General features: G+C 44.9%; 2 protein-coding genes across 5 annotated transcripts in view; one reads left to right on the top strand and one right to left on the bottom strand.

Annotated features, from left to right (window-relative positions):
• IRAK4 (interleukin 1 receptor associated kinase 4) overlaps positions 1 to 4,543 on the top strand; it is a 15,024-nt gene extending 10,481 nt beyond the window's left edge. Inside the window, exons 10-14 of one of the 3 annotated variants that reach the window (XM_083463582.1) lie at positions 123 to 185; positions 762 to 920; positions 1,017 to 1,048; positions 2,415 to 2,459; positions 4,083 to 4,543. In XM_083463582.1, the coding sequence (XP_083319708.1) occupies positions 123 to 185; positions 762 to 920; positions 1,017 to 1,048; positions 2,415 to 2,459; positions 4,083 to 4,122 (339 nt within the window). In that variant the 3' untranslated portion in view covers positions 4,123 to 4,543. Of the gene's footprint in view, positions 1 to 122; positions 186 to 761; positions 2,460 to 4,082 lie in introns of all 3 variants that reach the window. The other 2 variants (XM_083463583.1, XR_014516601.1) reach the window with 2 other exon arrangements.
• On the bottom strand, positions 3,389 to 21,586 carry TWF1 (twinfilin actin binding protein 1). Of its 2 annotated transcripts, none has more exons than XM_083463746.1 (9): positions 21,459 to 21,586; positions 18,442 to 18,519; positions 16,626 to 16,804; positions 14,809 to 14,904; positions 12,284 to 12,388; positions 11,050 to 11,175; positions 9,770 to 9,920; positions 9,112 to 9,233; positions 3,389 to 7,466 (listed from the first exon to the last, which is right to left on the bottom strand). In XM_083463746.1, the coding sequence occupies exons 1-9, from the start codon at positions 21,481 to 21,483 to the stop codon at positions 7,296 to 7,298; spliced, it is 1,053 nt and encodes a 350-aa protein (XP_083319872.1). In that variant the 5' UTR covers positions 21,484 to 21,586; the 3' UTR covers positions 3,389 to 7,295. The 2 variants fall into 2 exon arrangements, with proteins under 2 accessions (XP_083319872.1, XP_083319873.1); XM_083463747.1 differs by having other exon boundaries at positions 16,626 to 16,799; positions 21,459 to 21,582.

Raw genomic sequence — 21,586 nt, 5'->3', positions numbered from 1 at the left:
AACCTTTCCTTGCACAAGGTTTTTCATTGAGTGGTTCTGTGCACTGGTTTCTTATAGTAGTTCATGACGTGCATTTCACTTTTTTGTTTTTTGTTCTTGTTTTCTTATTATCTTTCTTTTAGGTGTTACTTGAAATAATAACTGGACTTACTCCTGTGGACGAAAACCGGGACCCCCAATTATTGGTAATTTCTTCTTCTAGAAATACATTTAGAATAAATACACATTGCATTTTTCAGCAAACTAGAAGTTAGCTGCTGTGTCAAGCCTGTTGAAGAGTCTACAGCATCAAAAGACCGTGACTTAGGTTAAAACAAGAATTGTGGCAGGAGCTGACATTGACTAGAATGTCAGTGAATCTACCACCATTGTCTTGTTGTAATTAAAGTGTGTTACTACAACGTCTGCATGAGCATGCAACTAGAGCCAAGGACTACACGTTGGGATCTCTTTAACTAAAGTCATGTAGCACTAGGGCAAAACACTTGTTTTTTCCAGGAGAGGGATTAAGCAACAGAACAACAAGCCAGAGCTGGTTACAGAATATGGGCAGCATTCAGATCAAACTGATGGGAGGAGAAGTATATAAAGAGGAACCATTGATATGGGGCGGGGCGGAATAAAAAGCGACTACCCTCTCTTTCTGTCTTGGCTTGTGTGGATGTGGCAGAGACTTTATGGTTCCTCCTCCTTGGGCTTATCTTCCCTCCCAGCCTTCATAGTCCTGCTCTTCCTCTGACACTATTTCTGCTTCCAAACAGCTGTCTATCAAAGAGGAAATTGAAGATGAAGAAAAGACGATTCAAGATTACGTTGATGAAAAGATGAGCAGCTGGAATATTGCATCAATTGAACAGATGTATTCAGTTGCATGCCAGTGTTTGCACGAAAAAAAGAACAGGAGGCCAGATAGTAAGATGGTACCAGGATATTTTTATGCTCTTGTCCTTTGTATGGCTTTTGAGAGTGTGTTTACATTTGGCGAGTGTGAATTTATATTTCTGCTTCCCTTGCAGGTCAGACAACACTTGCAAGACCTGCTGGCTGAGTAAGGTCTCTCCTGTGCTGTGACTTAAAAGCAAGTCTATTGACGTACTGAGGCCTTGTGACCACTCTGTTCCCTAAGGTGTAAAAAAACTAGACACAACACAGGATATTGGTTTGGGATTAAATAAGGCCACAACTTTATTGGTTACAGATGTGAGGTTTGTCCATAGGCATTGGGATAAGCAACTTCACGTCACTCCCACTCGCTGGGAGTGTTTCTAAGGGTGAAGCTGGGGGGGGGGTGCCCTAGGACCTAGGTCAAATCAGGGTACCCCCCAAGCAGTTCCCATTGGAGGAGTGGTATGACCTTTGCCCCCGCCTGGGCATCGGTCAGGAGCTCTTCCTTCTGGATCCTTTTAACAGGATACCCTTACCTGTGGAGGGGTAGGCAGAGGCTACAGCCTCCCCTCCAAACAATACTAGGTTTACCCAATGCCTATCCGCCTTACGAAGTTGTGACGCTTCCTATGAGGTAGGCGAAAACCCAAATGGTGATGCCAATTAGCTAAGTGGGGGAAATTCCTGCCCGGCCCTTGAAAATTAGGCCACTGATATTGTCCATAGTAAGGTCAAACCATCCCTGAAAAACCCTAATCTGAGAGAGGGAGGGTGGGAGGACCGGTGCGGCAAGAGAAAGGCTGAAAGGCCACCAGCCAGACATTTAAACTTCCCCTGGGCACAGCACAAAGGGTCATGATTGGTCGGTTGGTCCTATGCCCAGGGGAACACCCATTAAACCTACAGCCATGGGTCCATTTGGCAGGGATACGATCTGGCCTGCGATAAGCCGGTTTTCCAGGGCCTGCCTGCAAAGCCGCCCACCTGATAAGGGGGCAAATGGACTTAGATGCTAATTTTACATTTGTGTTCCTGTGCCGTTGCTTACACTTTCATAGACTTCTTTAAAAGGGGAATGTTATTTTGAGGCCCGGTTACTTTGTCATGGATCTTGGGACTGCGCAAGAGGGACACCTTTTTGACAACCTTATGTGTATGCTGTTGTCCTTGCAAGCTTATCGCCCTCAATTCTGCCTGCCTGCAGCTTGGAGAACAACACTGTAGGTTTGGCTCCTTCTTACTCAGTGGCCATACCCCATAGCAGAAATCCAGGAGTTACTACATTCCTTAAGCATCTCTGCTACAGTTCTGAAATGTTTCTGTATGAGCAGCTTTCTGATCCACCTTGTTCTAAGCTCGTGTGTGACACTCCAATAACAAGAAGGTGCAAGAGCTGCACTATTACATGCAAATCCACGCTAGCAGTTTCCTGGTTTCCTGTTGGCCTCTATTTGACTAAAACTGCTTAAGAAAGTTGTCTGCAGCCAACTTGTCAATCTTGATTCCCCCCCCCCCCTTGAAAACTATAGCTGTTGGAGCCCATCTTCCAGACCTGCCAGTGTGCCTAATCAAAAGTAAATGGAATCAAAGAGGAATTGGGTATACTTGCTGCTTCTGTAATTGATTTCTGAAATAATAGCTTAACACATGCAAACAACTAATAATAAAAATGAACAGCTGGGATGGTCAAACAGCTTGATGCTAGGATGGTACTGTAGCTTCCCAGTCCCCACTTTCAAACTATATAAAAACAATTGCTGGTGGTTTTAATTGGGCAACTTATTCCGATTTGTGCCAGATGCAGAAACGAGGCCATTTTTAGCAGTTCTACCAATGGCAATTGCAGTCTGACTTTCAAAGGGAGCAAAGCAAATAAGCAAAAGCTGCCTGTAGCGCGGGCAAGTAGATCTCTAAGCTGTTCTCCTGTGGAAAAAAGCAGCAGCTAATGAGGCTGCCGTTCGCATAGCTCAAGCCATATAAAAGCAAGTGAAACGGGTGCCTAGAGCAACAGTTTAGCGAGAGCTAGGACTGCATGGTCCAACACACACTGCATCCCGTGCCAGGTGAAAAATCCATTTTGTAAGCTGCACAAATGTGCTTGAGCCTTTGCCAACCTTGTTAAGTGGAGGAAGTGGCAATGATACATGTCTGCTATGAACAATCCAGATTTGTATATACCTGTGCTTCTGGTTCGGGGATTTTTACCAGGCTTGCAAGCGTGCAGGCTATACCAAATTCATGGTCTAAAAGATGTTTTTTGAAAAGGCTATGCTAATATTCAGGAAGTGCTAAGCTCCTTGCCAAATTACGTGCTCCAGCTGTGACCTAAATGGCTCTGTTGGCTCATGAAGCCAAAGCCAATCTTTTTCAAGAAGTATATTTCGCAGTTCTCATGGGAACCATGAAACTCTGAACCTGTTCTGCCATTGTATTTTTGTCAGCAGAAAGCCACATAGGCATACAAAGATAACCAGTGAGTATGGGAATTGCCCTGTTTTTCCCCTGCATCATTGTGTCTTCTGAAGAGTGCTAGAGAATCCATCCTGCTTCTGATGGCACATCAATTTGGACTATCAAACAACCATTTTGTGTTGTCAAACAACGCTGCTACCCTTTTCTAAGATAGAAGACACCATACGCACCATGGACATTGTATTTTCTTTTTCAGATCCTGTATTTTCTTTTTCAGTTCTTGCTTCTACTTAATGCATATGATGACTTTGAGATACAGTATATTCATGAGACAATGACTCAAGAGCCTTTATAAATTCAAAGTAGGTGATGAAAGAATTCATTTATTCAGCCAGAAGATAACATCTAAAAGATGAACATAAGTACCTATAATCAAAATCAGTTTATTCAGTACATTAGTCTAACTGCATATATCTTTTTCAAAGCAAGTTTTTTTCATAAATTATTTTGCTAAATTTTTCTAATATATTCACTGCCCATCTCCTAGTATGTTAATATTTAATTAACAGACACTCGGGGTTGTTCAGTGTAGAATAAATTTCATCCCTGGCATGCTTTCCTAGTAGATTTTATTTTGGTCTGGCGACTCATTGATTATAGCATGATGATGTGTCTGCCTATAGCCCCACTTCTGAAGATACATCAGGTGAGAAATTACAGGGCAGAAACTCAACATTGCAGTGGGTGAAATGATGCACTTATCGTGCCTTTGTAAATACATGCAGGCAGTGGAGAACAGCACAGAGAAGAGCAGAAGCCTCATAAACAGAACTGCAAGACCTCAAGGAACGACACTCTCCATATGAACCTACCTGGACCCTGAGATCATCTTCTGAGGCCCTTCTTCATGGGCCTCCTTCACAAGAGGTCCAGCGGGTGGCAACACAAGAACTGGCCTTCTCTGCAGTGGCTTCCTGTTTGTGGAATGATCTCCCCAAGGAGGTTTGCCTGTTGCCTTCGTTATACACCTTTAGATGCCAGGCAGAAACATTCCTTTTTATCCAGGTCTTTGGCCAACTAACATCCTCTATCCTTTTAAATATGCTTGGGGGAGGGAAGATTGGGGAGTTATTGTTTTGTTTTTTTCTTGCTCTTGTTGTGTATTTTTGTCTTGTATTTCTGTGCTGTGCACTGCCCCGGGGTCTGCAGATGAAGGGTTTAATAAATGATAATAATGTATTTGGGGCCAGAGAGGAAGGTGAGTTTTTTTCATCACTGGACTAGCCTAGAACACACGTCACAAGGGGTAGCGCAGCAGTGGGGAATCTGGGCCCATTTAGACCTGGCAGAAGTCCTGCATGAAGTGGCGCTGGTGCGGATTTTTGGGGCGAGGGCAAAGAGATGATCCTTTTCAATAGTCAGGATCCACTGAAATGTTGTGCTTGGAAAGCAGTTCTCTTTGTTCCACTGTCACGGTGACAGGAAAGAGGAAAGGCCCTCACCCGACCCCTATCACACTTGGCTATTTTCAGAATAACGTATCCCTAATGGTTAACTGCAGCCACATTTCATGCACTCCATGCTCCTGCTAAAACAGCCTCTTAGATTCCTTGAATTACCCTTCTACAGCAGTTTTCTTGGTGCATGAATGCCAACGCCTGCTTATCTTGAGAAGATAAGAACTAAGAACAATGTGCTATTTGTCATGGGCTGCAAAAGACAAAAGTATTAGGGTTCGACGTGGGACGCTCAGTTACAAATCATCTCCTTTGTACACCATTTGTTCCATGGAAAAGATTAGCAATAGTTATGCAGTTAAAATATGTCTGCTTAATCTGCAGCAATTCACTATGCAAAACTGTCTAGTGATGCATGTGTTAAAATATGCAATAGAAGGCACATTTCGGGGGTTTTCCCATTCTGTTTTAAACCAAGGAGCCTATGCCGTTTTTCATTTGCAGCAGTTCCGTGTTGCCGAAAGAGCATAGCCGCAATCTCATCGTTCCAGCCAATGCCATTTTAGGACAGGAAGTGAAGTTCTGAAGTCCTTCCACCAGCTCCCCTGGGTTCAAATTGATTGGAGCGTTTTGGAAGAAGCGAGCTATGCTGCTACTGTAAAGAGGGAACTATTCCCCTAGCAGAACCAAAGTAAAATGCAGTGTCTTCATTTCAGGGAGTAACCAACATGGCATGCTCCATGTGTTGTTGGAGTACAGTTCCCATCATCTCTCGCTATTGGTCAGGTTGGCTGGGGCTGGTAGGAGTTGGAGTCCCAACATCTGGTGGGCTATTCCTGCACTGAACCTGGAACAACCTACAGCAGGGATGGGGAATCTGTGGTCCTCTAGATTTCATTGGATTCCAACGCCCTTCAGCCCCATACAGCTTGGCTATAGGTCAGGGATACCCCAGCAGCACCATTCCTGATCTACAGCAGTGATGGCAGGTTGCCATCCAAATTAGCTTACAACTCAGTCCTTTTGTTATTCCAGTAAGGAAGTGTTTAGCCACAATCACAGTAGAGCGGCATTAATATGCTGACATTACAAGAGAGCCAAACGTTTGTGATTAACAGTGATCTGCGAAAGTTCCATGGAAAGGTGAAACGCTTTCTTTTCAGCAACCTTTTAAATTTAAACAAATTGTTTCCTTTAAAACAAGCTCTCGCCTACCATTTATACTGGGAGGGAGAGACAAAAAGCCATGGAAGCAGTTTAGTGATCTGAAGGTTAAGAAAGACCAACTAAGGCAGGGAATATCGGTTACATAAAGCCCTAGTGAATTCAATAGAATTTACTTCCAAAACAAACTGCTAAAAATGGCTAGGAGATAAACATTTAGGGACCTCAGTAAGAAGCACAGATTATTTAACGTAGAAAGCTGGGATGGTGACCATATGTGTACTTTAACTGTTCACTTACTGGGAAGCAGTTGTTCATGGTTTGCATCAGCTGTGGCTGTAGTTCAACAGAAACAGATAGTTTTTGCTTAATCCGATTGCATTAAATCAGCTGGGAAAGGCTTGCTTCCTCAACCTAAGCATATTAGTTTGTCTCAAACTACAACCATTTTATTATTTCATACCTGCTGCCTGGAGAACATCTTTACTTAGATACAAGAAACACATGAGGATACGCTTAATGGTTTGCTCATGAACCGGGCCAGAACTGAGAGTCAATCACATCACAGCAGTTTTCATAATTTAATTAGATCAGAATGATTTGGATGGTGAAAACTCTTATTTCATAGCACTTGGTGTTGCTTACAGAATCACATTTTTCAAACATGTAGTGCTTAACTTTATTGCCAAACATGATTTATGTAAAAAATAATAGTGTTATTCTCTCAGAAGACCAGAAATGTATTGTTAGAAGGCTACAAAGAATATAATTTTGGGTCCCTGTATCAAGTGAGTCAGGTTTCAGTCTTGCGGCAGCCAGATCTTAAACATCTAGTTGGAATAAAGGCCCATGGATCTCCACGGAATTTGCTTCCAAATAAATGTTTAGGATCATGGTATGAAAACAGTGGAATAAAATATTGCACTGTTAGTTTGTAGAAGGACAGGGGAAGTACAATGGAGAAAAACAGGGCCCAGTCCTGCCAATTTTTATTCTAAAGCAGCAGCCCCCTAAAAAGTAGATAATGCGAGAGAAAAAAATTCAATATCTAGCTAATGATCCATTTTATGTTGTCACTAAACTGACTTCAGACCTATATATGTTACATATAGAGTAGTGTTGAACTGTAAGGCTATGATATTAATTCATATTAGAATTAACCTTATACAAGCTTCTAGTTTTAGTTTAACCCAATTCATTACAACCACAGGCTGTGGACCTTGTAACATCTAAGGTGGCGTCTCAAGTGCAGCGAAAAATCACAGGTCACCTTATTCTCCTGGAAAAAGAGGGGTGTGGAATGCTTTCAGTTCATTTCTAAAGGCTAGGGTGGGTTCCCTAACCCCCACCGTAACGCTTCTGTTCCCGGCGCTGCATTTAGTCAGTAGGTGTTTCGGCTTCTGCCGGGCCCCTGATCAGCCTTCGGATTCCCCTTTTGCCTGCGGGTCCTTTCGGCTTAGCAAAACTCTGCTTGTGTGCATGTTGCTTGGGATGAACTTCTTCATAAAGGAAGTCGGCAGTTAACTCTTCCCCATCGCCGATTTCAATCTAAGTGATTTGGAGAAGAAGCGTAAGGATAAATGCGAAGGATATGGTTCCTGCACTGCTGACAGTTTCATACGCCTTGTGACTCTTATCCAAAGAAACACATGAGAGTCAGCATCAGTGTAACATCTTTGCATGGCTGAGTGTTTTATGAAGAATGGTTGCTTTTTCCAGATGATTTAAAGAAATATTATAGTATGATGAACTGGCAAGCAAGATTTGAGCTATGAGCAACCAAAGTACTTAGATTATAATCCAGTGGTACCTCGGGTTACATACGCTTCAGGTTACAGTGGTGCCCCACAAGACGAATGCCTCGCAAGACGGAAAACCCGCTAGACGAAAGGGTTTTCCGTTTTGGAGGTGCTTCGCAAAACGAATCTCCTATGGGCTTGCTTCGCAAGACGAAAATGTCTTGCGAGTTCCTGCGGGTTTTTTCCCCCTCCCCCCCCTTTTGCCCAAGTGGCTAAACCGCTTATCAGCTGATCCTAAGCCGCTAAGCCGCTTAACAGCTGATTCGCTAAGCCGCTTATCAGCTGATCCGCTAAGCCGCTTAACAGCTGATCCGCTAAGCCGCTTATCAGCTGATCCGCTAAACCGCTAAACCGCTAATCAGCTGATCCGCTAAGCCGCTAATAGCGCTAATCCGCTAAGCCCGCTAATGGGCTTGCTTCGCAAGACGAAAAAACCACAAGACGAAGAGACTCGCGGAACGGATTCTTTTCGTCTAGCAAGGCACCACTGTACATATGTTTCAGGTTACAGACTCTGCTAATCCAGAAATAGTGCTTCAGGTTAAGAACTTTGCTTCAGGATGAGAACAGAAATCGTGCTCTGGCGGCGCAGCAGCAGGAGGAGGCCCCATTAGCTAAAGTGGTGCTTCAGGTTAAGAACAGTTTCAGGTTAAGAACGGACCTCTGGAGCGAATTAAGTACTTAACCTGAGGTACCACTGTATTATGGTTATTATTTGATAGATAGAAGATAGGGTGCAGCAGAAGTAGAGAAACAACAACTCCATGGGAAAAGAGGTGGGAAGTCGACAAAAATGAGAGAAAATACAAATGTGTGTTTTGACTGTATATGTTTAAAATGTTGAAATTTAATAAAATATAATCGATCTCCCCCCCCCCCCCGCATGGCTATAAAGCACCATGCACTCTGATGGCGCTGTATGAAATAGCATGCAGAACCATCTGTTGGTAGATCAGAGTTAACTAGTGGTTATTTTATATTGGTTAAACTTGGCTAACAGAATAGAAAGGATAATATTAAAAAAAAATGCAGTCCAATCCTCTGCAGGGTTAGGTACACCTAAGCATAATGAAATCAATGGACATAGGTCCACCTAGTTTTCCATAGGAAAAATGGATCGCCTTGCATCATAGTGATGGCAGCTCATTGGCAGCTGAGGAGGCCCAGCCTGCTGGTGAAATGGTATGCCAAAAATGGGGGAACCCCAGATTTGGCAGGCCATCCAAACTTGCGTTCCAAACCCCTGCACTTCTGTACGCGCACAGTCTTTTTGCAGCAGCGCTCAGCACTGTCTGTTCCATCCATCACTCAGGTAAAAATAAATGAGAAGGACAAGCATGCAGGGACCTACATCTGTGGGATGGCGCAGCACAAAAATTGCGCAACCCCCTTACCTTTCTGATGATCTGCATCCACAGTTGTCTTTCTACAATTTCTAGAAGAGGACTCTTGCAGCTAGAGTAGAGCATCCGTTCTCGTATACTGCACATATAGCCCGGCATGGAGTAGATAAAAACTGCAGAATGTTTCAAGTGGTGAGAGATTATTCCAAATGTAATCCTTTAATAAGACTTGTTGCAAAGGTTGAATGATTAAGCACTTCCTTTCTAAGACTGGAAGACCATATATATATATATATATATATATATATATACACACACACACACACGCATGCGCGCGCACACAGTCACACAGTGGTACCTCAGGTTACATACGCTTCAGGTAATAAACTCTGCTAACCCAGAAATAGTACCTCGGGTTAAGAATTTTGCTTCAGGATGAGAACAGAAATCATGCTCCAGCGGTGCGGCAGCAGCAGGAGGCCCCATTAGCTAAAGTGGTGCTTCAGGTTAAGAACAGTTTCAGGTAAAGAACGGACCTCCAGAATGAATTAAGTACTTAACCTGAGGTACCACTGTGTGCATGCATATATATATATATATATATATATATATATATATATATGGGATACTAAGCTGGAAAAAAAAACCCTAAATCAATCTTGCTGCTATAAAGACCTAATCAAGTTCATACACAGAAATACTTGCATACCTATTGATTCCAAGTGGTCCCCTTCGTGGGAATGTTTGTAGAGGAAAAAATGGTACCGTGCTGAGTCCTTTGGAATTCTTTTCGGCAAGTCCTTCAGCTCCGTTGGGAGTGTACTAGCCAGTTCGATCGTTTCATTTTTCATATCAATTTGCTGTTAGCACACATAATATTGGTTGGAATTAAGATGTGTAGCAAAAGCCGTTCTGATTCAAGCAAAATACTACTAGAGCAGGAGCGGGGGAAATCTTGTTGGCCGATCGTGGCCCAAAGATTCTCTGAAGCAACCCACCTCCTCCTTCACTGAAAGAAGAAGTGGGGAATGCTTCAAATAGTGCTTTTGGAATCCACAGCTAGGCGGGATTCTACCCCTGGCTTCAGCAGATGAGAAGGGAGAGCTTTATTGCACAACTGAACTCAGCACTAAGCAGGATTGCCCATCTTCCTCCATCCCCCAATCAGCTGATGAAAAGAGAGGCTGAACCTGCTTGGTGTGGATGTTTACAAGTGACAGCAATACAGTGGTACCTCAGGTTACACACGCTTCAGGTTACATACGCTTCAGGTTACAGACTCCGCTAACCCAGAAATAGTGCTTCAGGTTAAGAACTTTGCTTCAGGATGAGAACAGAAATTGTGCTCCGGCGGCGCGGCGGCAGCAGGAGGCCCCATTAGCTAAAGTGGTGCTTCAGGTTAAGAACAGTTTCAGGTTAAGTACGGACCTCCGGAATGAATTAAGTACTTAACCTGAGGTACCACTGTAGTGGGGCTTCTCTGCTTTGCTGCTTTTGCTTTCAAAACGCAGGTTTTTCTCTCACCCCTGTCACACGGTGCGGAGGAGAGAAATAAAACTACATTTTGTATGCAAAAGCAGGAAAATGGAAGAGCCCAGCTTGCTGCTGTCACTTGCAAACTCCAACCTTGTTTCCCCGCCCCCTCCATTTCCATGGGAGGGAGGAGAGAGGCAATTTGACAATAGGTCTCACAATGTGATTCCCAAGCGGGAATCGCACAAAGAGGAATTGTGGCAGGTGGGCAGCCCTGCCCACCTGTCAATTATGTGATGGCAAAATGACCCTCACCGGTGAAATTTGATCCTGATAAGGATCTGGCCCATTGAGGCAAACTGTTCACCACCCAGACTTGTAATAAGAAATCCGGCTTGTAATAAGATGTGGAATTTTAAGAACAGAGTCCCTTTTCTATTTCCACAAACAACAATGAGAAACCTGTACGCTCATAACGTTCAGGATTACCTTCAAAGGATGAAACTGCGTACTCACCAATTGCACATAGTTAAGCTGCTTGTTTTTCAGTTTTTCCAGCGCCTGAAGGGCTTCTTTAGCTATAGGGAATGCTACACCTTGTAGAGTCTGGTGCTTAGTGTCAACACTGACGTCAGTTTGTACCTGAAAGGAAAAACGAGAGAGCAACGCAGCTTGAAAAAGGTGACAGCTTAGAGAATCCTGTTTGTGCTCCACACAAAGTAGAGCCATCCGGAAAATTCATACGCAAAAGAGGAGGAGGATCCTCGTGGTAGAATTTCAAATCTTGAACTTTAAACTGTTCCGTACTCATCAAAACCTTTATTTCTTAATGAGGCTTTGAGAAGGCTTTCTTGACAAAAAGGAAACGGCAGCGTGCCAAATACGGCTCACACAAGAGAGTGGAATGTTTGTCTCTCTTTCTGTGTGAGAGTCAGACAGAAAAAAAGGGGATTTGTTTCAATGCAAATAATTTATGTGGAATAATAAGTGGATGGGCTGGTAAAAGGTAAAGGAACCCCTGACCATTAGGTCCAGTCGTGGCAGACTCTGGGGTTGCGGCACTCATCTCGCTTTATTGGCCGAGGGAGCAGACGTACAGCTTCTGGGTCATGTGGCCAGCATGACTAAGCTGCTTCTGGCGAACCAGAGCAGTGTACGGAAACACCATTTACCTTCCCGCTGGAGTGGTACCTATTTATCTACTTGCAATTTGGCGTGCTTTTGAACTGCTAGGTTGGCAGGAGCAGGGACCGAGCAACGGGAGCTCACCCCGCCTCGGGGATTCGAACCGCCGACCTTCTGATCAGCAGGTCCTAGGCTCTGTGGTTTAACCCACAGCGCCACCCACGTCCCGGATGGGCTGGTAGACACCAGAAAAACATTTTTTAAAAACTTTTGAAGGAGAGATTCTAGCGCTACTGTAAGATCCTCATTTTGCTTTCTTCACCAACTAAACGAATGTATGCAGGATATAGTGTGGCAAATTTTAATTCCTGAAATTAGTGCTCGTGGCTACTGTTTCATAGCGGGCCTTGGAAGAAATTCTTCCCCTCAAAGCATAAACAGTCACAGATATTCAAAACCAAACCTGGGAGATGCATTATTTGTGCACAAGGTAATTAGGACTAGAAGCAGCCCCCACCCACCCTGGTAGGCTCTCAGAAGCTATTTCACAATTTGGCCTACAATATACTTCTGTCGTTCCTTCAGCGTTGCTGAAATGCCTGGCTCCCAAGCCTAAGTGCAATACCTCGTTAATCTTGATCTGTCGAAGTTCTTCTTCGGCTGCGGTCAGAGGGGCAGGCGAGGACTGAGTTACCAAGTACTTTCGGTAACCGTTCAGCGAAACATCCTCCTGCGAACACAAAAAACCCAGCCATTTCCCCCAAGTTTCCAAATTCTTCCCTGAAGCTTCCCAACTTGGGATCTTCTGACTATAAGAACAGCTTTATGACAGTCCTATGTGGGCCTTTTGGCTCCTGTGTTAAGAATGTGGGATAAGACTGCTGGATTAGACCAAGGACCCATTGAGTGCAACAGTTACTCCCTTACCTTTCTTGCCCTAATCTGGCCACAGTGATCCATGCGACGGTCACCTCCACGCTTGATTATTGTAACTTGCTGTACGTGGGGCTGCCCTTGAAGCTGACCCAGAAACTCCAGCGGGTGCAGAATGCCGTGACGAGACTCCTTATGGGGTCCTCGCCACGGGACCACATTCATCCAGTGCTTTATCAGCTGTACTAGCTCCCGGTGAGGTGCAGGGTCAGGTTTAAGGTGCTGGTTTTGACCTTTAAAGCCCTATGCGGCCTAGAACCCTTGTACCTATGGGACTGCCTCTCCTGGTATGCCCCGAGGAGGACCTTAACGTCCATAAACACTTTGGAGGTCCCGAGCCGCAAGGAGGTTAGATTGGTCTCAACAAGGGCCAGGGCCTTTTCAGCACTGGCCCTGACTTGGTGGAATGCTCTGTCACAAGAGACCAGGACCCTGTGGGATTTGACATCTTTCCGCAGGGCCTTCAAGACGGAGCTGTTCCACCTGGCCTTCAGCTTGGACTCACTCTGACCCCTTATATGGGATTTGGTATATAAATTTTCCCTTGCCTTTTTTACTGGCCCATGTAGGACCATCATGGATAGCTGGCTCGGGTGAATATCTGATGTTTCCTCCCTTTATGGTCTTGATTTATGGGCTACTACTAAAATGAGGCTGCATTTTAAGATGTGTTTTAAGCCGTATTTTAATTAACTGGGTTTTTTTTCCTATTATGTTTTACAGTGGTGCCTCGCAAGATGAAAAGAATCCGTTCTGTGATTCTCTTTGTCTAGCGGTTTTTTCGTCTTGCGAAGCAAGCCCATTGACGGATTAGCGGATTAGCGCTATTAGCGGCTTTTAGCGGCTTATCTGCTGATAGGATCAGCTGATAAGCGGCTTAGCGGCTTAGAAAAAAGGGGGGAAAGGAAAAAAACCAGCAGGAACTCGCAAGACATTGTCGTCTTGCAAAGCAAGCCCATAGGAGATTCGTTTTGCGAAGCACCTCCAAAACGGAAAACTCTTTCGTCTAGCGAGTTTTCCGTCTTGCGAGGCATTCGTCTTGCGGAGCACCACTGTATTGGAATTTATATTCGGTGTTAGCCGCCCTAAGCCCAGCCCTGGCCGGAGAGGGTGGGGTATAAATTTATTCTTATTCTTATTCTTATCATCATCCTGTTTTCACAGATACCCGCAGGAAGCTTAAAGGCTGGACCTGAGTGGAGCAGCATTTTGCCCACCTGCGGTTCCCAGAAACTGGCATTGCGACACATAATGCATCTGACCGTGGAGGCAGAACATAGTCATCATGGCTATTGATAACTTTGATCCCCATGAATTTATCTAATGCTCTTTTAAAGCTATCCTGTGGTGAACATAGGAGTGGCACTGCTACGGTGTAGTCCCAACACAACAGACTATTTTCCTGATGTCCATGCACGCAGCACAGACATCTGTAAGGAGGAGGCTTTAATGTGACCAGCTGTATGTACAGCTAGAGATGCAAAGACCCCTTCCTGATGGACCTCCATGCTGCACACACCGATAGCTCAGTTGGCTAGAGCATGGTGCTGATAACGCCAAGGTTGCAGGTTCAATCCCAGTATGGGGCAGCTGCATATTCCTGCATCGCAGGGGGTTGGACTGGATGATGCTCAGGGTCCCCTCCAATGCTACAATTCTATGGTCTATGTCAGGGGGGCGCATGATGCTGAGAGCAGAGTTCTGCGGCACAGCCCTGCTTCCTAAAGGTAAAGGGAACCCTGACCATTAGGTGCAGTCTTGGCCAACTCTGGGGTTGCGGCGCTCATCTCTTTTTATTGGCCGAGGGAGCCGGCGTATAGCTTCCTGGTCATGTGGCCAGCATGACTAAGCCGTTTCTGGCGAACCAGAGCAGCGCACGGAAATGCCGTTTACCTTCCCGCCAGAGTGGTACCTATTTATCGGCTTGTACTTTGACGTGCTTTCGAACTGCTAGGTTGGCAGGAGCAGGGACCAAGAAATGGGAGCTCATCCCGTTGCAGGGATTCGAACCACCGACCTGATGGGCAAATCCTAGGCTCTGTGGTTTAACCCACAGCGCCACCCGCATCCCACCCTGCTTCTTACTCCCTTGTTAAACCAACAAGGTGCCTATAACACCTGCACAGGACTTAGTGGACTTCAGTTGCCACATAGAAATGGAAGAGAGATTGCTTCCAAGGTGTCGCTCAGAAGCAAATCCCTCTGCAGAATACGCACCTTGTTGGTTCCAAACACTTCGTCTTTAATATGTCCGCCTCCGAATTCTTTCTTCAGGGTTGCCCGGGTAGCTGCATACAACATTTTCTGACGAACCTGCCAAGAGTAGATTGAGTTTTTGCCTTGGAAGCCAGATAAGTGGATGTTTCAGGCAAAAGTGACTCCCCAAAGGCATAAAACCACTGGGCCTTGCTTTCTGCTATGACAACCTACAGCCACAGCTCATATAGAAGGTTTCAGATTCAATCCCTGGCATCTCCAGGTATAGCTGGGACTGCTCCACCTGAAACCCTGGAGAACTACTGCCTGCCAGCGCACTGCAGAATCTGCTAAGCTGGCTCTGGGTACAACCAGTGAACCTTCACCAACAAGCTCAGTTCACCATTTGTGACCGAAGTACTGGCCATCTTACTGCTCATAAAAGCTCTATGAGCACTGAACCCTGTATCACTGGAGGAACCAAACAGCAAATGTTACCAGCTTCATTCCCTAGATGTATTTGTTGTGCTTTAAGATATCGTTCCTTCAACCACTAGCCCAATACAGCAGCCCCACATAGTGGCATAGAAGAAGTCATGGTAATAATAATGATGATGATGATGATGATGATGATGATGATGATGTATTATTTATACCCCACCCATCTGGCTGGGCTTCTCCAGCCACTCTGGGCGGCTTCCAACAAAATATTAAAACACAGTAATGCATCAAACATTAAAAGCTTCCCTAAACAGGGCTGCCTTCAGATCAGTGGCGTAGCGTGGGGGGGGGGGGCGGCTGCACCGGGCGCAACATCTGGGGGGGCGCACTCGCAGCTCTCTGCCCCTACCTGGCTCACTCACTCTCTCTCACTTAGGGGGCTCAAATTACTTGCCTTGCCCCGGGTGCTGACAACCCACGCTACGCCACTGCTTCAGATGTCTTCTAAAAGTCTGGTAGCTGTTGTTCTCTTTGACATCTGGTGGGAGGGCGTTCCACAGGGCTGGTGCCACTACCGAGAAAGCCCTCTACTTGGTTCCCTGTAGCCTGGTGCCAGGATGTTATTCCACTGTAAGAGTTGTGGCTGCCACAATTACACTCAAGGGATCGACTGTGTTCTCCAACCTAATTGGTTGTCTCTTAGCCAGGACTCGTAAGTCTGGCTTCATTCATACAGTTAAAGTATTTCCATACTGGCCACAGCCATGTGAGAGAGCACTATGGGGCTACGTGGGTGTGTAGGGGAAGGAGAGGCTCAAACACTTGTTGTGAGAGCAAATAACTGTTACAGATGTTGCCAGGCTACAACTCCCATCATCCCTAACCATTTATCATACTGGCTGGGGATGATGGGAGGTGGAAGTCAAACAATATCTGGAGGGGCACACATTGCCCAGTTCTGTATTAATATAATATAGCCGTACCTTGGAAGTTGAACAGAATCTGTTCTGCAAGTCCATTCGACTTCCAAAATGTTTGAAAACCAAATCACGGCTTCTGATTGGCTGCAGGAAGCTCCTGCAGCCAATCAGAAACCGCGGAAGCCCCGTCGGACATTTGCCTTCCAAAAATAGTTCACAAACCGGAACAGTCCCTTCCAGGTTTGCGACGTTCAGGAGCCGATTTGTTCGGGAACTAGGCTGTTCAGAAACCAAGGTACAGAGTTTGGTCAACATTGCTGGCTGACCTGTGATACCAGTCAGGTTTTTTAAGTTGCCCACCCCTGGATTAAAAGGAAGTCAATAGTTTGCTTAAAAACAAAACACAAAACCAGTTAATCATGGCTTGGGAGTTCAACTTGTGTTTTAAGTCACTTGATATTTCATTCCATTACTTACAGGAGAATGGTCTGGTGACCATGCAATAAAGATCCACTCATATCCTTGGGCATTTTGAGAATCTAATCTATAAAGAATATAACATGGCTGCTTTTCTTCAAGGAGTGGGAGAACAAAGGAATCATAATCCGCTTCCCAGGATCCAACAGCTTGTCTTGCTGATCCCACAGTCAGCTGTTCTGTGAAGACAGAGTTGGTACATGGCAGGCAAAAACTGATACTGTACTTTGTTTCGAAATCTGCTGAATGTACACTAAGTCAATGCTTAAGTACAAGAGGGTAAAGAAGTAGTACAAAGAGAAATTCACTCGATTAACAGAATGATAGGAAGCCAGAAGTTTAATCTTTTCATAAAAAATTACTCTGGAATGTTAGGTGTCTAAAGACAGAAGGCCAAGATTGTATATTTCTCTAATACATATGAATATTCATCATTTTTTTAAAAAGGGATATTTGAAATGCAATTTTGCATTTAGAAATTGAGAACTGATACAAGAGATTGAAGAAGAAATCGAGCATTTATCCTTGGAGATATATTGTAAAACTTTTTAAAATAATTATAATAATCATAATCATGGAAGCACTTTAAATTCTGAACCAGGGTTACCCATCAAAGAAACAAACTTCAGACTGACAGCTGGGGAAAACACAGGCCTATAAGGTCTCAATAATATTTTAAATTGCATTTTAAGCTGTATTTTAAATTGGTTGCTTTTTTCCTATTATGTTTTTACTGTAATCTTACTGGTGCTAGCTGCCCTGAGCCCGGTTCTGGCCGGGGAGGGTGGGGTATAAATGAAATTTCTTATTATTATTATTAATATGGCTATAGATTATTTATTATGTGGTATTGACCTGAGCAGCTCTACAGAATTTTAGGTAGGGTTCTTTCCCAGCCTTGGGGAAGGAGCGTCTCCACCCCCATCGTTCTACCCGGACACTGAGGTCCAGCACCGAGGGCCTTCTGGCAGTTCCGTCACTGCAAGAAGCCAAGTTACAGGGAACCAGGCAGAGGGCCTTCTCGGTAGTGGCGCCTTCCCTGTGGAACACCCTCCCACCAGATGTCAAAGAGAACAACAACTACCAGACTTTTAGAAGACATCTGAAGGCAGCCCTGTTTCGGGAAGCTTTTAATGTTTGATGTATTATAGTATTTTAATATTCTTTTGGAAGCCGCCCAGAGTGGCTGGGGAAGCCCAGCCAGATGGGCGGGGTATAAATAATAAATTATTATTATTATTATTATTATTGGACCTAGAGATATTGGGGGGGGGGCTGAGCCTGAGATCTTCTTCATGCAGAGCAGATGACTACCACTAAGCTACAGACCCTCCTCTTTCAGGTAAGAGGAGTAAGTGGTCCTTAATTAAGGTGGTCCTTAATTTCAGTGGATCTACTCTGAGTAGAACTTGCATTGGCTACAACCCAAAGCAACCAGTATGCTGGGAGATATTGGTCAATGCTGGTTTCCTTGCCTCTGATGGGAAGATCCTACTAGAGAACAATGAATCTTACGTGAACCATTGTAAAAAAAGCACTCTAAGCCTGAAGTCCGATGCTCGCTTACTCTGGAGTAAGCCGTACTGAACGCAGGGGGAATTGCTTCCAAGTAGACATGTGTTGGTTTACACTGTTAATTATGTTTATGGTTTTATGTAACCACAAAATTAATATTAAGGTGGAGAAACATTTAAGCAAATCTTATTGACAAGCAGCCCTTGGTTCAAGAAATGGTATATTCAAGATGGGAAGTGATGCTTCTTTGTAAATGAAACTTTGTAAATGAAAACCGAAGGTTAGGAAAGTAACCACTTACCATTTTCAATAACTATTTTCAAAAACCTGTATTGTCCGTTTCTGGCTCTAGCAAAGGTTTCTTGGACTTCGCCGCTAGCTGCAAAAATATAAAAGGAAAGAAGATTGACCCCATTCGCTTTGTGCAAAGTGGTACAATAGAGCACAGTTGAACATTATGAAATGTTAAAGTAAGGGCATCATCTATATTACTCTTTTTTTGGCAAACGTTTGAAAGGAAATGCTCTCAGCTGTTCTATGTACCTTTACTGGGTTATCATAAATATTGACTTTTTTCTCGAGATATGTAAACCTCTTAGGAGGAGATAAAGTGGTATACAAGTCAAAGAAATGTGGACTTCATTAGGTGTACATCAAGATAGTGGTTCAGGCAAGGAATTGTGCCACCTAAATTCCCTTTGGTGTTACTAAGTTTCATTTGCTGACATGCAACAAAGTTACATTGCTTTATATTATGTTACTCTCAGCCTGCTTTAACCTAAAGCTTTATCCACAATATCTGATGTGTTTGGACGATGTTTTTCTGGAGGATTTTTTTTAGCGTATTGGCTGTGGACACTGGTAAATCTACAATTCACAGCAGATTGGAGACAGGTGAATGCTTTCTATCAAACAGACTAATCAACAAAGGTCACAAGGGGACCTGCACAAATATGAGCAATTTTTACCAATATCCCCAGGATGGTTTTGTGACAGAGATCCCTGCAAGTAAACTAACTTTCCCGATGAAAAGCTCCATGTAATTAAAAGGTTTTATTTATTTTTAACACCAAGTGGTTTAACCAATAAAATATATTGTTCATTTTTAAAAATAAGCATCCTTTTGATCAACAAACTAAGTGGTATCTGCCTTAAAGTGTTCATCTGAACTTCAAACAATGCAACATTATACTTACAGTACAATCCTTTGCATGCTTACTCAGAAGTAAACCCCACTATCTTCAGTGCAGTTTATTCTCTAGTGTGCTGTGGATTGTGTCCAAGTAAGCAAGCACAGGATTGCAGCTGACAAACACTATCTTAACCATGTCTATTCAGAAGTAAATTCCCAGGTAAATAGGGTTAGAATTACAGTCTCAATTTCTGATGCCACAACCCATCACTTCAAATTTCCTAGGGGTTTTTAAATGTGTGTGTGTGTGTGTGTGTGTGTGTGTATAAATAATGTGCTTTTAACTGCCCAGCTATGACAATCAATAGATGAGTCATGCATAGCAACTTAAAAACATTTTCCTACAGGAACTAACATACAAAAAGAGTCACGTGAATGTTACTGAGCTACAACCGCTGTAAATTGATCTTTTGCCTCCTTAGGCTAAGGAAAGCAAAAGCACTGAATTGTGTCAGCTCCACAAAGCCACTTTGGGCAGGGATAAGTCCTCCCCTTTTGAATGTTTTGAAGAACATTCTAGTAAGCGAAAGAATTTTTTCAGAAGACCCATTAAAAACCATGCCTAATCCTAATCACGCAGCCCAAATGACACGTCTTAATCTGAACACTGATACACAATAGCCTTTCAAAAGATGCAACTAGTCTCTTTTGCACGTTTATACGGCAGTAATCCCCCCCCCCGCACTATTTAATTTTTCTATCTAAAAAAGGAGCAATTTAACTGGCAAAGCTTCTCTCCACACTGCAGCAAGGCAATACACCGCAATTAATAACCAGCAGTTGCTGATTTTTTCTGCCTGTGCATCCAAACTCCACCTCACCCAGCTATGCTTTGATCTCACCACCACCACCTGGGAACTCCCTGATCCTGTTAGGAATTACGGGATTTCAAGGGGATTTGCATCAGGCTCCTCTTTGGGGGAAGTTAAGTCCCACAGTGGGTTTTCCTTCCAGTTTGATGTATGCATATACTGTACGCTGGACCAGGCTGTGATATATTCCTATACTGTATATGGTATTCTGGAGCGCAAAGCAAGCAGGAGAGAGTTGAAGAACTTTGCAGCACCGTCGCTCCTCGCTTTGCAGCACAGGCTTTTGCAACGCCAGTCGCCAAGTCTGCGGGCAGGTGCAAGTCGAAGGAGGCCAGCTGCAGCCTGCTCCGCCCCCTCCGGCTTTAACGGGAAGAGGACATCTGCTCACGTCGCCCTCGCCCCAGCATCGCCCCGGGGGCAACTCAGCACGTTGCACTGGGTAAAAACTCCGCTTTGCAGGATAGCTTGTGTTTTTGTGTGTTGACTTCTGATTTTTTTTAGCTAAAGAGGCCGCCTTAGTTTTGGATCAAACTATCAGACTCAGTCGCCCGGACCTTGGACTTGAGTCCGCAGCAAATAAGCAATTAAAAAAAACAAACTAAGGTGAATGAGGGATGCCAACTTAAATCTGATAAATTGGGTGGGCTGCGTAATGCATCACAAGACGCGGCGTATTTGAATGGCACTGCCCATCCACTTATGGGGGGGGCAGCCCCTTCAAATATTGTATGGGGGGGGGGGCGCAAAGCAACACGGGCCCCAGGAGTTGCTCCCATGCGGTGAGTATTTTAAAAGAGGGAGCGTGTGCATGCACAAGCCGGGGCTCAGGCGTGACCGTCTGAAATCCGCACCCACTGACTTGGACCCTCTTCCCCTAGTGGGTGAATGGGGGGGGGGTGAATCACGGCTGTGGCTCAGTCTGTAGTCTCAGGGTTGCGGGTTCGAATCCCACGTTGGGCAAGATTCCTGCAGTGCTGGGGGTTGGGCTAGATGACCATCGGACCCTCTTGCCCGCGCTACAAATCTGGAGACGGTGAAAGGCACTCTGCGCGCGCTCAGAGGCTGAGCCGCCGCCGCCCCCTTTCCCCTTTGGGAACCGGCTTTAGGATGCCATGAAGTTGAGGGTGGAAAGGGAGAACCGGCTCCTTCCAAGTTACTTTTGCATTCAGACGCCGGAATTTTGGCCCGATCTCCGTGCAGGGAAGAGAGAGGGAGCGGGAGAGGCGGGGAGCCATTCATTGGGAAGGATCCAGCGGCAAGGGAGGGGCGCCGGGGGAAGCCGCGGGTCCTGCTGCCCGAGAAGGGGGTCGGTACCTTGGATGCCGGTCTGGTGGGACATGACGCCGAGCAGCCGCCGCCGGGAACCGCCGCCTCTCGGGCCGGGGGCAAAGGCAGGAGGCGGCGCCGGGGAAAGAGAGCCAGCAGACCGGCCCGGGACGCGC

The sequence above is a fragment of the Podarcis liolepis genome (genome assembly GCF_965112155.1).
Source record: "Podarcis liolepis genome assembly, chromosome: 10".
Lineage (NCBI taxonomy): Eukaryota > Metazoa > Chordata > Lepidosauria > Squamata > Lacertidae > Podarcis > Podarcis liolepis.
Note: the sequence above shows the minus strand (reverse complement) of the source record. Positions and strands in the feature narration are given on the sequence as shown.